Raw genomic sequence first — 14,478 nt, 5'->3', positions numbered from 1 at the left:
GACATGCCTGTTACAAAGTGCTTGAGTCGAGTGGCCTGATACAGATCATAGTATATGAGGTTCATTTTGAAACCCTCAAATCTGTTAAAGAAGAACAAATCATAGTCAAAGACTGTCTTTAATGACATGAACAGATTCATGCATTTCCTAATTGAAATGGGTTAATCTATCTCTTTTATTTTGTAACTGCCCCTTCTTCTCATGGTGTTGTTTTTATCTCTAGTTCTGGAATACCACTCATGCCTACCTGACTGGAAGATTCAAACTGTCAGTCTAATGTAACACTAAAGTTTGCTCGGATGCAAATAAATCTGTATTAATGGATGCAGCTAATCTTGAATGCAAAACAGAAACTGTCTTACATAGAGTAGAAGGCCAAATGCCAAACATTTTCCACCATTTATGCTAATGTTAATCTTTTTAAACTCTCAACTCCAGTGCGGTTTTACAATAATCAATGCGTAAACCTTAATGCCTACTTTAGAACAGTGCTAATGGCTACTTGATAGAGTAACCATCCAAATCTACTCTTCCCAGTGATCAGGGCCATACATAAGGTTGGCCTCACTTGGCACATGAGGCCGGTCAGGTCATCAGGTGGGCAACGCATTTATCATGAATGTGGATCATTGCCTTGGTTAAAATTAAAAAAAAAAAAAGAAAAAAAAGAAAAAAAAAAAGGTTAACTGTCCTTCTTTATCATAAAAAAAGTTAACAGCCCATTTTACCAATCTATCATAGGAAGGAGCATAAAATTTTTATTTTAAAAGAAAAATGGATGCATGTTGCCTTTCAATTGAGGGCATTTATATTCTCTCTCTTCTTTATTGGCACTGGCTCATGCTTCCTTATGTGTCGCCCGCATAGACATGTAGTCTATGTGGGGCCCACCATGATGACAGTGGCATCCACTCTGTACATTTATTGTGTTGCTTCGTGTTAAGACATGGGCCTAAAACTGAGGCAAATCTGAAAGTCGAGTGGGCAACAACACTACAAAGTGGAGATGAGACTCCCAACATCCTCTCTCTCTCTCTCTCTCTCTCTCTCTCTCTCTCTCTCTCTCTCTCTCTCTCTCTCTCTCTCTCTCTCCATATCTTAACCCTTTCATGAAATTATTGGTAAGATCCTTGGGCTTAACTACATATGTCAACATGCTTCATTCTATTCATAGGGCAGGTCCATCGTCGTAGGGCCATAGCCCAAACTTGCTCTAACTGGACACATCCTAAATAAAATGATGGTTCATAAATGGGCAGCTATAAAAACTATAACAATCGCCTCACTTCTAACGAGTGATATCTCCTTTAATCAAACAGGTAGTATGGCTCGAGTGGGATTAATTTTCATGCTAATGGCCAATTGACAATAGAGCCTGGATGAACAATAAAAAATTGTAAAATGACATATGAGTAGAACCTGTTAACAAATGCAGAGGTAGGTTGTACACAACTCTGCTCGTGTATGTATATTCTCTTCTTGGTCTTGGGCTCTGATATTAGAGTGAACTCTTCCCATCCAGTCTTCCCCCAAATCAAGTCGTCTTCCTTGAAGTCAGGATGTCCTGATTTTAAAACTTTAGCCACTCCAAAGCCGGTAATAGGCTGCACAATAATGAGAAATTAACAAATGCAACTTCAAGACTTAAAAATAAGAAGAAAAATGTTTAAAAATTCGAATTTTAATTAGGTTTGTCCAAGTTGGCATGAAATAGTGTCAGTAGTCAATGAGTTTTTTTAGCTTCAACAAAGTTCATACTATAGTAACATAGAAAAGAAAGTAAAATGACTTCCCAACTTCATTTCTCATACTAGACCTTATTTTTAAACATTATAATAAGCTTGAGAGTTTCATGCTTAAATCCATCATCTTTGCAAGAAAGCAATTAACACATACAACTCTTTCTATATAAAGAAAAGCAAAGCACCCAATTTTTTTTTTATGAGGATATAGACTAGTTTTTCCATAAAATAATGGATGCTTTTTTTTTTCTTTTTTTTTTTTTTGAACTTTATGCATCTTTCAGGTGGTAGATTGAGGCATTTGAAGATTGATAGTGACACCTGTAAGTGCTCGAACATGGACAGTCGTACATCTAGAATATGTAGCACTTGTAATGCATATGCACAAAATATTATATTCCAGCATGCACCAAATGGGACTTTTAGCACGTATAGTCTATCTAACCATTTTAGTAAGTATAAATTTTCATTGACTAATGGTTTTATTGGCTGTACATGTCCTTATTTTCTTCTTTCTTGTGTAAAAGAGAGCCAAATTGCACATATGCTGTACATGCACCATAGCATGTGATACATGGCTCTACCTGCATCTAAATAGCCATAAGGATGATCTCAATTATAGTTCTTGGGTCACTAAGTGCGAACATATAAATAAGAATTTGGGTGTATGACAGATTCCACAAGAAAGTGAACGGCCAGTAAGTGATTGATGTATGGCTCAAAAAAGGCCTACCAATCAGACCATTCAACTGATTTCCCATTTCATCTTGCATGGAACTATTTAAAATCTGTAAAACTCCACTGTCATGATCTAATGCTGAATTCTTGACATAAGGAGTTAGTCTCAAGGATTGAATAATGCAATAGAGAACAGGGGATTTTCATTTGATCTAGAACTAATGCTATTAGTCATGAGAAAATAGGCATTGGTATTCAACTGGTTACCTGGTTTTCAACTGCAAATCTTGTCGGAGACCTATCTTCTCATCTACGTGAAAAGGTCGGATGGTTTTTCGACTCCCATGGCATTGCTACCACCTGAGATTTGATCTGCTTCATTTTTGGGTTCAATACATGTGACATGCTGGCAAGTCTTATCCAGAAGCAACATATAAAAAAAAGCTTCATCACTAATGATTCCCACCAGGATGAAGGGGCAACACAGATATCAGCCTCATCCAAAAAAGCTTTCCATGGTGGGCATTCAATACCAACTGTTTCTTGTGGCGTGGCCCACTTGAGGATCTGCATCAGTTTTGGGCTCACATCCTAAAATGAGCTGGAGACACTGGTGGAACAGAGTCCATGTCACACAGATATCTCGCTAGCCCCACAGAGTCTTAGGTTGCAGAAACATCCTAGAACATGGGCAAATGAAGTGCCTCTTTACGTGAACCTTGACATCTTTACTTGATCAAGGGAAACGAATTTAGACTCGATTGTAGGGATATAACCTTCTGCTTTCAATTGCTCTGTTAACCCATCCAGGGTAAAGCATATGGCAGTCCATTGTTTGCGGGACTTGTCTTCTGTATAGAATCTATGAAGATCACCGCCAACATCAATCCAACTGCAGTCATGGCACTTCACACCATCATCTTTCATGCCTGCTTGGACCTGTGGGACATCATCCCATCTCTTTGCATCTGCATACACATTCATGAGCAGGACACGGTACCCAGAATGACAGGGTTCCAATTCGATCAGATGCCTAGCTTTGACTTCGGCCAGGAAGACATTTCTGTGGATCCTACAACTGCTGAGCAGAGTGCCCCAAATGCAGTCGTCAGGTTCCATGGGCATGCTTTTGATCAGTCGGTATGCAACATTGAGGTGTCCAGCTCTACCTGGACTATTGACAATGCAGGCGTAGTGCTCATTGTCAGGAGATATCCCATGCTTGCTAGACATGGTTTCAGATAAAACTAAGGGGGAGAGAGAGAGAGAGAGAGAGAGAGAGAGAGAGAGAGAGAGAGAGAGAGAGAGAGGATAAAGCTTGCTAAAAATTATTATTTTCATCCGTATGTATGCACGTATATAAAAGATTACACATGAAAAGGCTATCACCCAAAGATAGAAACAATGGCTATATTGATTGATTGTAGTCCTTGATTGATTGGAGAATCCTTGATTGTAGTATTGAACATACACTTTAATACTCCCCCTCAAGCCGGTTGGAAGATATCGAGCATACTGAGCTTGGATAGCGCAAACTGAAACTGAATGGGGCCAACTGCTTTGGTGAGAATATCCGCATTCTGCTTTTTGCTTCTCCAAGAAATAAGATTACCACCCAACATAGTGCAATATCCGGATGTAGAACGTCTATCGGTAACTGATCCGGCCCAGTCAGCATTCGTCCAACATTCAATCCGATTGTGACCATGTTTACGAAAGATTAGACCCTTTCCAGGACAACCCTTCAAATACCGAAGAATACGAAAGGCCGCATCGAGATGAATTGAGCGAGGAGCATGCAAAAAACGGCTGACAACTCCTACAGCATAAGTAATATCAGGTCTAGTAAGGGAGAGATAAATTAGCTTCCCAACTAGACGCTGATACTGTGAGACATCTATAAGGGGCTCTCCTACCACATCACCCAACTTATGGTTTTGCTCAATAGGTGTATCAGCTGGACAACATCCCAATTTGCCACACTCTTGTAAAAGATCCAAGACATATGTACGTTGCGAGATAAAAATACCTAACTTTGATCTTGCAACTTCAATGGCAAGAAAATACTCCAGAGGGCCAAGGTCCTTAATCTCGAAGCGATGTCGAAGATGAGACTTAACTCCTGAATGGCAATTGGATCATTTCCGGTGATAACTATATCATCGACATAGATAATAAGAGCAGTAAAACTATCACCAATGCATCTAATAAAAAGAGTATAATCTGTCGCACTTTGTTGATATCCAAAACCAATAACCACCCCACTGAATCGGTCAAACCAAGCCCGAGGAGATTGGCGAAGTCCATATAGGGATTTCTTTAAGAAACAGACTTGCCCTTCATGGTCAGGAAACGAGATACCAGGTGGAGGAGTCATATACACCTCTTCTTGAAGATCTCCGTGAAGGAATGCATTTTTAACATCCAATTGATGAAGTTCCGAATCACTATTTGCAGCCAAGGACAGTAAGATACGAATGGAATTCATCTTTGCAACAGGAGCAAAGGTCTCATAATAATCAATCCCATAGGTTTGTGCGTACACCTTTGCAACCAGCTATGCTTTGTACCAATCCATGGTACCATCTGAATTATGCTTAACTGTAAACACCCAACGGCACCCAACTGCCTTCTTCCTTATGGGTAATGACACGAGTTCCCAAGTATCATTGTGAGTCAAAGCTCTCATTTCTTCCTCCATTGCAGCCTTCCACTTAGGATCAGACATTGCTTCACAGACAGTAGAGGGAATCGTGACAGAAGAGACGGAAGCTAAGAACGCACGATAAGAGGGTGACATAGCATGATATGTGACATAATCAGATAAAGGATATTTAGTAGAAATTTGTCTTTTACCCTTTCGTAAAGCAATGGGAATCTCAAGGTCTGAAGTAAGAGGAGGAACATCAGAAGATTCTAGCTCACCAGGTGGTAAAGGCATGGACTAATCTGATACAGGAGAAACGTTGCAGTGTTGTGAAGCAGGACTTCCTTCCAAAAACTGCAAGTCCTTATGTGGTCCTGCATGTATAACTAAGTCAACAGTAGTATGTTCATGATGTATAACCGACATAGGTGACATGGAAGACCTTAGAGAGGATACAGGCGAATCTGGGATGACAACAGGAAGAGGTACTTGTGATGGTTGGACATCACGGTCACGACAAGTGGCAAACCACTCCCCCTGCAAAGAAACTGGACCTGAATAGTAGGGCTGATTTTCAAAAAAGGAAACATCTTTGGAAACAAACCTCCGTCGACTGGGTGGATGATAGCATTTATATCCTTTTTGTGTGTTAGAGTAACCCAAAAATATACATTTTAGAAAATTTGGGTAATGTTTGGAACGTTCCGGACCCAAATCTTGCACAAAATAAATACAACTAAAAATCTTGGGTGGAAGAATAAATTCTATGTCACGAGGACAAAGAACAGAATAAGGAGTTTGAAAATTCAACACACTAGAAGGTGTGTGGTTAATAATGTAGCAAGCTATCAAGACAGCTTTAGACCAAAAAAATTTGGGAACGCTCATCGCAATGGAGATAGCACGAGCCAAATCAAGGATATACCTATTCTTCCGTTCTGAACGACCATTTTGTTGTGGAGTTCTAAGACAAGATGTTTGATGCTCAATACCATGATCTTCACATAACTTTTGGATTCCAGAATTCGCATATTCAGTTCCATTATCAGAACGAAACACACGAATCTTTGTATCAAATTAAGTCTGAACAATTGTAATAATTTTTTTTTAAATGTAATAAACTTCATCTTTGCGTTTCATAAGAAAGAGCCAAGTACAATGACTGAAATCATTAATAAATAACACAAAGTATCAAAAACCTAAAAGAGACGGTACAGGAGCGGGTCCCCAAACATCAGAATGAACAAGTGAAAAAAGAAAACTACTAACTTTATTAGAACTCAAGGGATAAGTAGTTCTACAATGTTTGGACAATTGACAAATTTCACACTGAAAGTCAGAAACTGATTGACCAGAAAATAAAGCTGGAAGCAAATGTTTCATAAACGAAAAGGAAATGTGACCTAGCCAGTTATGCCATAACATAATTTGATGTTTATTTGCTACTACGAGCTAACTCTGCAATGCACATGGTTGAAGCACACTTGGAGTTTGCGGATCATCGAGGATGTACAAACCATTAACTTCACGTCCACTGCTAATCGTTTTCTTCGTTACCAGATCCTGAAAAAGACAATAAGATGGAAAAAATGTAACACTACAATTCAACGACCGTGTAATGCTACTGATAGATAAAAGATTGGTAGTGAGTTGAGGAACATGCAACACATCAGAGAGTGGTAGAGAGGGGGAAGCATTTATGAGTCCTTTCCCTGCAATGGAAGAAAAAGATCCATCCGCTAACTGAACTTTATCTCTACCGAAACAAAGAGAATATGCACGGAAAAGAGAAGGCATACCGCTCATATTATTAGATGCTCCTGAATCGATGATCCAGGATGGGGAAGGAACAATGGAGACAGTGATCGCTGAAGCAAATGTACTTGACTGTGCAAAAGTGGAGGTGGCTATCTTTTTGTCAAACTGTGCCATTAGGACCCGGAATCGATCCAGATCTTCTTGAGATATAGTAACACGATCGATGGTGCAGTAAGAGGGGCATGATTCTGAACCGGAATCTCAGCAGTAGAGGCAGTCTGAGTGGACGGTGAGGATGCACTCCGATTTGCTTGTGGCAAGGTAGGCCCTTTCTATGGAAACGGCCCTTTCTGTGGAAACCCATTAAGAAAATAACAGAATTGTTTGGTATGCCCATATTTCTTGCAATGGTCACAAAAACGCTAGGAGTTCTTCTGATTCTGGCTTGGGCAAGAAGAAAACACAGGTGGCGATGATACTATAGGTGTCACCAATGCTCTCCAACCCTGTCTATTTACAGCAATTGCCGCTTTATCTCCAGGCTGGATCATTTCATGGCCCATAGAGTAACGCCTATTTTCCTCGGAATAAATATAAGCATACACATCTCCTAAAAGTGGAAAATCATCTTTTCTGCTTAAAATCTGCACACGAGCAGTCTCATATTCCGGGTTCAAACCTGCAAGGAATTGATATACGCGCTTCTCTTCAATAAACTTTGAAAAAATCTCACCACCTTTGGGGCTTTCCCAATCGAAGGTCTGAAATTGATCAAGTTCTTCCCATCTTTGTCGAAGAGTATTATAATAATCCGATAGGGTCTTCTCCCCCTGCTTGAGTTGGGAGGTCTCCACATCCAACTGATAGATGCGGGAAGCATTCTTCTTCTGAGAATATGTCCGCTGCACAAGATTCCAGATCTGTTTTGGAGTCTGCAAAAACATATATGTATTCCCAATCTTCGGCTTCATAGAATGAAGTAACCAGGACATGACAATTGAATTCTCTGATTCCCATCGTTCAACGGCTGTCAAGTCTGATGTATCTGGTGCTTTAACTACCCCTGTAATATATGCGATCTTCCCACGTCCAGAAATATAGAGCTTCGCAGATCTTGCCCATGTCAAGTAATTGGTTCCATCGAATTTGACGGTGGTAATCTGGAGAGTCGGACTCTCTTTCTCAATTACGAGGGGCAACGTAGAAGATAGAGGTGCAACAACAGTTTTTCGAACAGATGATCCGTCGTCCTCCATTGAAAAAAAAATCACCAAAAACAAACAAACAACAACTAGATCTTGGCACTGAAGAAAAAAATATATATATCAAATCATATCACCAGGCGTTGATTCAATCCAGATTATCAACCCTGGGAAAGAAGAAGAAAAAAAAAATGCTAACCTTGCTCTGATACCAAGATAAAACTAAGGAAGAGAGAGAGAGAGAAAGTTGGGAGAAAGCTTGCTAAAAATTATTATTTTCATCCCTATGTATACACGTATATAAAAGATTACACATGAAAGGGCTATCACCCAAAGATAGAAACAATGGCCATATTGATTGATTGGAGAATCCTTGATTGTAATTCTTGATTGATTGGAGAATTAATCCTTGATTGTAGTATTGAAGATACACTTAAATAGTTTCAAAACAACGTAGGCCCTCGTCAACTAGGCCCGCATGGCTGCAGGCCGATAATAGGGCGATGAATGTGACATGTGTCGGCTTCCATCCATGCTCATGCATCTCTTCGAAGAACAGGAAGGCCTCACGGGGTCGAGCATTTATACCGTAGCAGGAGATCATGGTGTTCCATGAAACGATATCTTTTAGTTTCATTTCGTCAAACACCTTCTTCGCTTCTTCTACGCACCCGCATTTCCCATACATATCCATGAGGGCATTTTGGATGACACAGAAATCGATGGTGAATCCACTCCTTACCATGCAGGTATGTATCCCCATCCCTTGTCGGAAAGCTGCTAAATGCCCACATCCACTGAGGATGGATGCAAGCATGAACTCATCGGGTTTTACGTCCCCACTGTGCATCTGGTGGAATATTTTGAAAGCCTGATCAAAATCATGGTTGCGAGCATAGCTCGAAAACATGGTATTCCAAGAAACTACATCCTTGTCAGCAATTCTTCTGAAAACCCTCTCAGACAGCTCTATGTTGCCTCTCCTAGCATACATGGCTATGAGCGCATTTTTCACTGATGTATCAGAGTCCAAGCCAATTCTGCAAACATGAGCATGGATTGCCAATCCAGTTGATGATGATGGACTGCATTCAGAAAGCAGAGGAGTTAGAGAAACCTTGGGGATAGCTTCCAACTGGTAACCTTGTTGCATTGCCATCAGGTGGAAAACGTTAAATGCTTCCCGTGGCTGCTTACAGTTGACAAATCCTGCCATGATTGAATTCCACAATTGGAGGGATTTTGAGCCAATTCGCTTGAATGATTTCAATGCAAACATCATAGAGCCACCCAACAAATAAATAATGAAATCATTAGCACTGCTATCTGGTCGACTTCCACATACCTAGAAATCCAATGGATTTATTTGGCAGAAGAAGATCCACCTGCACTGCCTATCTGATTGAGATCCACATACCTGTTAGCACTCGAACAGGGCCTTTATCCCCATTCGTCTCATATTCATCTTCATCTGGCACACACATCAATACTAAAACCTTCAACCAACACACCCATCTCCACCAATCATCAAACACATTCACCCAACCCTAAATCTAAATCGTGGACCGGCTAACCCTAATCCAGCCGGCAACCCCAAACCCATCCTCTTCCACAGATCCGAACTTCCTATGTCGTCCTGACCCAAACCCATTGTGTCAGACCACCATTGAAGCCACACCTTGCTAAATCCATTCCATATTGACAGGATGAGGGTTTTGAGAGAGAGAGAGAGAGAGAGAGAGAGAGAGTGTGTGTGTGTGTGTGTGTGTGTTCTTTGGTGATGCCAGATATGAGTCAATCTCTCCCCGTAATGTTATATAAAAATATTATATTATATAATTAGAAAACAAATAATAAGTAAAGTTATTCTTTCTCAATCACCATTTTTGCTTGAAAGCACTTGAAATTGTGGAGAAATGACCAGATAGAGAATACCTAAAAAATTAGGGCTAGGGCTTTTCAGTTGATAGATTCAATCACATTTCCTCTAAAATGGAGATCTTCTAGTGAAATCGGCACGATGAAGGTTTGTGCAATATCATTTGAAACTGACATCGATACTCTTTCTCACCCCTGACAGAGAGGGGGCAAGAAAAGAGAGGGAGAGCTAGAGAGAGGGACGGCTCTAATTCGGGAGGAAGAGAGAGAGAGAGAGAGAGAGAGAGAGAGAGAGAGAGAGACGGACTCAGATGCAAGAGGGAGATGGTGAGAGAGAGAAATGGTGAAATCGAAGGTTGTTGCTAATGGCCGGCCGTCTTACAGGGAGGGAACAATAGACAGAGAAATACCCTTTTGTTGGCCACGAATACGAGGGGTTTTGTTCACACATTGGGAGCTTTTAAAGATGAGTACGGTTCTGAACTGTTTCAAATCCGAAACGGCCTAATACCGTTCCTAAACCAAATACATGGCCGTTTCAAACTTATGATTTTGGTGTAGTGACTTTGTGGTGTTAATTGAAGTGGATTGTTGATATTTAATATCCTTCCGGCATGACATGGCCCAAGCTCTTTAGGGCCCACCATGATATATGTGTCCAATGAAAAATATCTAACAGTTTGATTATCATATAGCTAATTAGGGGAGAATCACTAGCTCCTGTCTCGAACCGCGAGCTCCAATCCTAACCTTCGATTAGTGACTAGTGACTGATGTTTGTTAAATTCAAATTGTTAGATATTTTTTCATTGAACCATCCATGAAATGTCTACTATTAATCAGCTATTTAGATAATAAAAAAACTATAACGTTTTCATTTATGATTAATGTGAAGTTCTCATGAAATGCATTATTGGAAACACTGTGTACGGTGGTCTCTGTGGAGTTCCATATACCAATTATTGTACCTCAAGGACCATGTGGCAAGGATGTCCAGAATCTGAGAAGATGATCTAGTGCTATCTCAACCATGGATGCACTTGCACAAAAAAGAATGTGGATTTGATAGTCCTAGCCATCAGATAAGAGAGCTTCATATAATGTTCTTGTTGTTGCCAAATAGGTAAAAAAGAAGGTTTATAGTCCAACGATCGAAACCATATGGTCACTAATATTAAACCCAATATAGGTGGTGCCAATAAGATAAGTGAACATATCAATCAAGAACTTGTTTGATACTTATGGGGGCATGCAATTAGTGCAACACAATGCATCAAAACTGGAGATGTAACCGCTCATTAAGTGGGGTTGCCTCTGCCAAGATTTCTACTAATGACCATCAAATGATGCACCAAAGGAATACAAACAACCCTAGTCTAAAAAATGTGAAAACTACACTTGAACAAACTTAGGACAAATTGGTTTGAGTTTTCTGATTTTTTTTATTTTTTTTTAATCAACATTTAAACCTTGTAAGTTATAGTGCTAATTTTAATCTAACTTACTATTGTGATTCGAAATACGTAATAGACTACTAGATAGGACTTGGTTGTAATCAACCTATGACATTATACCTATTGTTATGTGCTTTTCTTATTGGTTCCAAGCTCAGATAAAGGAGGGTTGTGTTTGGTATTTTTCGTAAGAAAGAATATTATTAAACAAGAGTTAGCTATACAAGGGAAAACGCTCATTCGGGGGGGACCCAAGGCACAAAAATCACCTAGGCCTACATATCATATACCTGTGGATGCTGGACGAGGTCGCGATTCCCCAAGGCTATGGGAGATCTACTCTCTTGCTTTCCACTAATTGCCTCGCTGAGGGCTTTTGTATAAAGGAATAAAGGGTGTGATATTTGACCAGAGTCGCCATTAATCAATTATTTCAATTTTACAGTCGGTTTGAGCCCAAAAAAATGCTTAAGATTGTGAATCTAAAGATTCTTAACACTAAGATAACTCATGAGTTTACATTCCAAAGATTCCGAGTAAGGGACCATGGTTATAAAGATGGAAGGTGTTAGGCACCCACTCTGCCCATACAGATATATAGTCTTTACTTCACAAGATCTGATTAATTATTTTTGAAAAATAGAGGTAGTTCTCGCATGCCGTAAATATAACTCAATGCAGAAAATGTAATGCAGTGTTGTAATAGATGTGTTTGATCAATTTGAATTTCTAATGGGCAAGATCCGAATATATCGACAAGCCAAAGATCATATGTTCGAAATGATCAAGTGTAGGGTGTAAAGGATGCTTTATGATGTATGGATGCTTATGGTAAAACGACGGCCAACAGGCTAAAGTTACTGATGGACCCACTGCAATTATATCCATAGGTATCAGAGCATATTCTCACCAGTTAGATATGATAAAAAATGATGGGATGTGATGTATATGCTAAAACGACAGTTGATTAGCTAATGTTTCTGATGGGCAATATTCGATTATATCAACAAGCCACAGATCATACGCCTGTCAGTCAAATGCAATGAAAATGATGCAAATGTACTATAATGCTGATGTATATAAGGAGCATGGGGGTTGAGAAGGGAATAAATATTGCACGATACTGATATATTAATTTGATGAAATTGATGAAGGCTAGAATTGTTGGATGAACGGTAGTGTCGTAAGGTTAAATTGAGTGGTTCAGATTTGAACTTGGGTTGCTCGGGAGGCTTGGACTCTGGCTAGGCTAGGCTAGACTAGGGCTGGGCTCTCTCTCTCTCTCTCTCTCTCTCTCTCTCTCTCTCTCTCTCTCTCTCCTTGGTGGCTAAATGGCTAGGGCTCTCTCTTTGAAAAGAGAATGGATGCTTGGTGAAGCTTGGTGTGTTTTGGTGTCTTAAAATGTGAAGTGGAGGAGGTTATTTATGTTAGACAAGCTCACATACCTTGTATAGTTAGTATACCTTGTATAGTTCATTTCCATAGGTAGAAGATTCTGATTTGATTATTTTCTTTGTATAAATGTCTGTAATCTCTATATATTCAACCCCTTTGAGTTGTCTCAAATACAGAAAAGCTTCAGCTCCTATCGGCTTTCATGGTATCAGAGCTTCCCTGATCCGAAACCGTCCTTGTGTCGTCCGGCCACCCCTGCTGCATCGTCCGACCATCCCTACTGCGTCCGGCCACTGTCCCTGCTCGTCCGACCGCCCCTGCGTTGTCCAACCGCCCTTACTATGTCATCCAATGAACCCTCTGCTCCAGATCTGCTTGTCTAACCGCCCCTGCTCGTCCAAACCCTGTTCCAGATCTGCTGTTGCTCTAGATTTGCTTGTCCGAACCCTGCTTCAGATCTGCTCGTCCGTACCCTGTTGTTGTTCAAACCTGTTGCTGTTGCTCCAGATCTGTTGTCCGGACCCTGTTGCTATTCGAACCTGTTGTTGTTGCTGTTGTTCCATCCTATTCCAATCTACTCGTCCGAATCCTGTTGCTGTTACTCCAAATCTAAGTTTTCCAGATCTAGAGCCCCTGTTGCTGTTGTTAGTCTGCCATATCCAGAAATTGCAATTGCTTGGGTATCTCCTATTGTATGGTACATCTAACACCTTCTTCTGCTACAACTCTTTGCGTGCTTTACATTCCTTCAGATCAATGGACAAGGACTCATCACGTACAGATAGGTTTGTTCACGAGTCAAGCTAGCTCGAAAATCTTGCTCGACTCGGCTCGAGTCAGCTTGGATTGACTCGGCTTGAATGGTCGATTTGAGCCGAGCCAAGCTAATTATTTGAAGCTCGAGTTGAGTTCAAGCCAAGTTCGACCAGGGGCCATTTTAACTCGACTTGACTCGACTCGAAGCTCAAACTCGAGCTCGACTCGGCTCGATTAATAAATATATTAAATATTATATTACATATATATATATTATATTAATATAAGTTTTAAGTTTAAACTTAAAAATAAAAAAATAAAAAACAAACCCTAGAGTCTCTACCCGACCGCACGCACCCCATTCCCTTTCCCTTTCTTCTCTTTCTCTACCCACTGCCAGCCGCACGCCCGCCCCGACCACCACCACCAGTTTTCATTTCAGCTCCACAATAGTATAATTTCAATCTCTTGAGATCTATTTCTTAGGTGAGAAACCCAAGAAATTCGAGATAGGTTCTTCTCAGATTTGTTAGAGCTTCAAGGAAATCCAATGATCTGATTGGCTAGAGCTCTTTACTTGGATTTCTAATCTGTGTTCTACTCTGTTTCTTTTCTAGCACTTGGATTTTTGCTGGTGGAAGAAGATCAAGAACAAATCGGTTCTTCCAGGTTTCCTCATCCGATTTGAAGCTTTTTTTGGTTTTTTCATCGGGTTTTGCTTTGATTCTCTTAAGATTTATGAATTTTTCATCAATGGAGGAGGATCAAGAACAGAATCCATTACTCTCTCACCCAACAAGCTCGAGCTCGACTCGAGGTAAACTCGACTCGACTCGAACCACTAGCTTAACTCGACAGCTTTGGCAAACAAGCCAAGCTTCAATGTTGAGCTCGAGGCCAAGCTCGAGCACGAGCTCAAACTCGAGTACATCATGGACAAGCCAAGCCAAGCTTGGCCCACCTCCACT

General features: G+C 40.4%; 1 protein-coding gene across 2 annotated transcripts; it reads right to left on the bottom strand.

The window, feature by feature from the left end:
• Nucleotides 1-6: 6 nt before the first annotated feature.
• Nucleotides 7-9,744, bottom strand: LOC131240453 (pentatricopeptide repeat-containing protein At3g57430, chloroplastic-like). 2 transcript variants are annotated; one of them, XR_009168760.1, is made up of 4 exons: nucleotides 8,459-9,740; nucleotides 2,688-3,645; nucleotides 1,454-1,604; nucleotides 7-81 (listed from the first exon to the last, which is right to left on the bottom strand). XR_009168760.1 is itself a non-coding variant. In XM_058238695.1 (4 exons), exons 1-2 carry the CDS (start codon nucleotides 9,307-9,309, stop codon nucleotides 3,129-3,131), a joined length of 1,368 nt encoding a protein of 455 aa, XP_058094678.1. In that variant the 5' UTR covers nucleotides 9,310-9,744; the 3' UTR covers nucleotides 7-81; nucleotides 1,454-1,604; nucleotides 2,688-3,128. The 2 variants fall into 2 exon arrangements, 1 of the variants encoding a protein (XP_058094678.1); XM_058238695.1 differs by having other exon boundaries at nucleotides 2,688-3,667; nucleotides 8,481-9,744.
• Nucleotides 9,745-14,478: the final 4,734 nt, after the last annotated feature.

The sequence above is a fragment of the Magnolia sinica genome, chromosome 3, assembly GCF_029962835.1.
Source record: "Magnolia sinica isolate HGM2019 chromosome 3, MsV1, whole genome shotgun sequence".
NCBI classification, from domain to species: Eukaryota; Viridiplantae; Streptophyta; class Magnoliopsida; order Magnoliales; family Magnoliaceae; genus Magnolia; species Magnolia sinica.
The sequence above is the reverse complement of the archived record's forward strand: the minus strand, read 5'-3'. Positions and strand labels throughout refer to the sequence as shown.

Excerpts from the sequence above, each read along its gene's own strand:
- LOC131240453 (XM_058238695.1), bottom strand. The coding sequence starts at position 9,309 with ATGATGTTTGCATTGAAATCATTCAAGCGAATTGGCTCAAAATCCCTC. Across the intron at positions 3,668-8,480 it reads CCTAGTTGACGAGGGCCTAC|TTTTATCTGAAACCATGTCT; the intron begins GTTGTTTTGAAA and ends TCTCCCCCTTAG.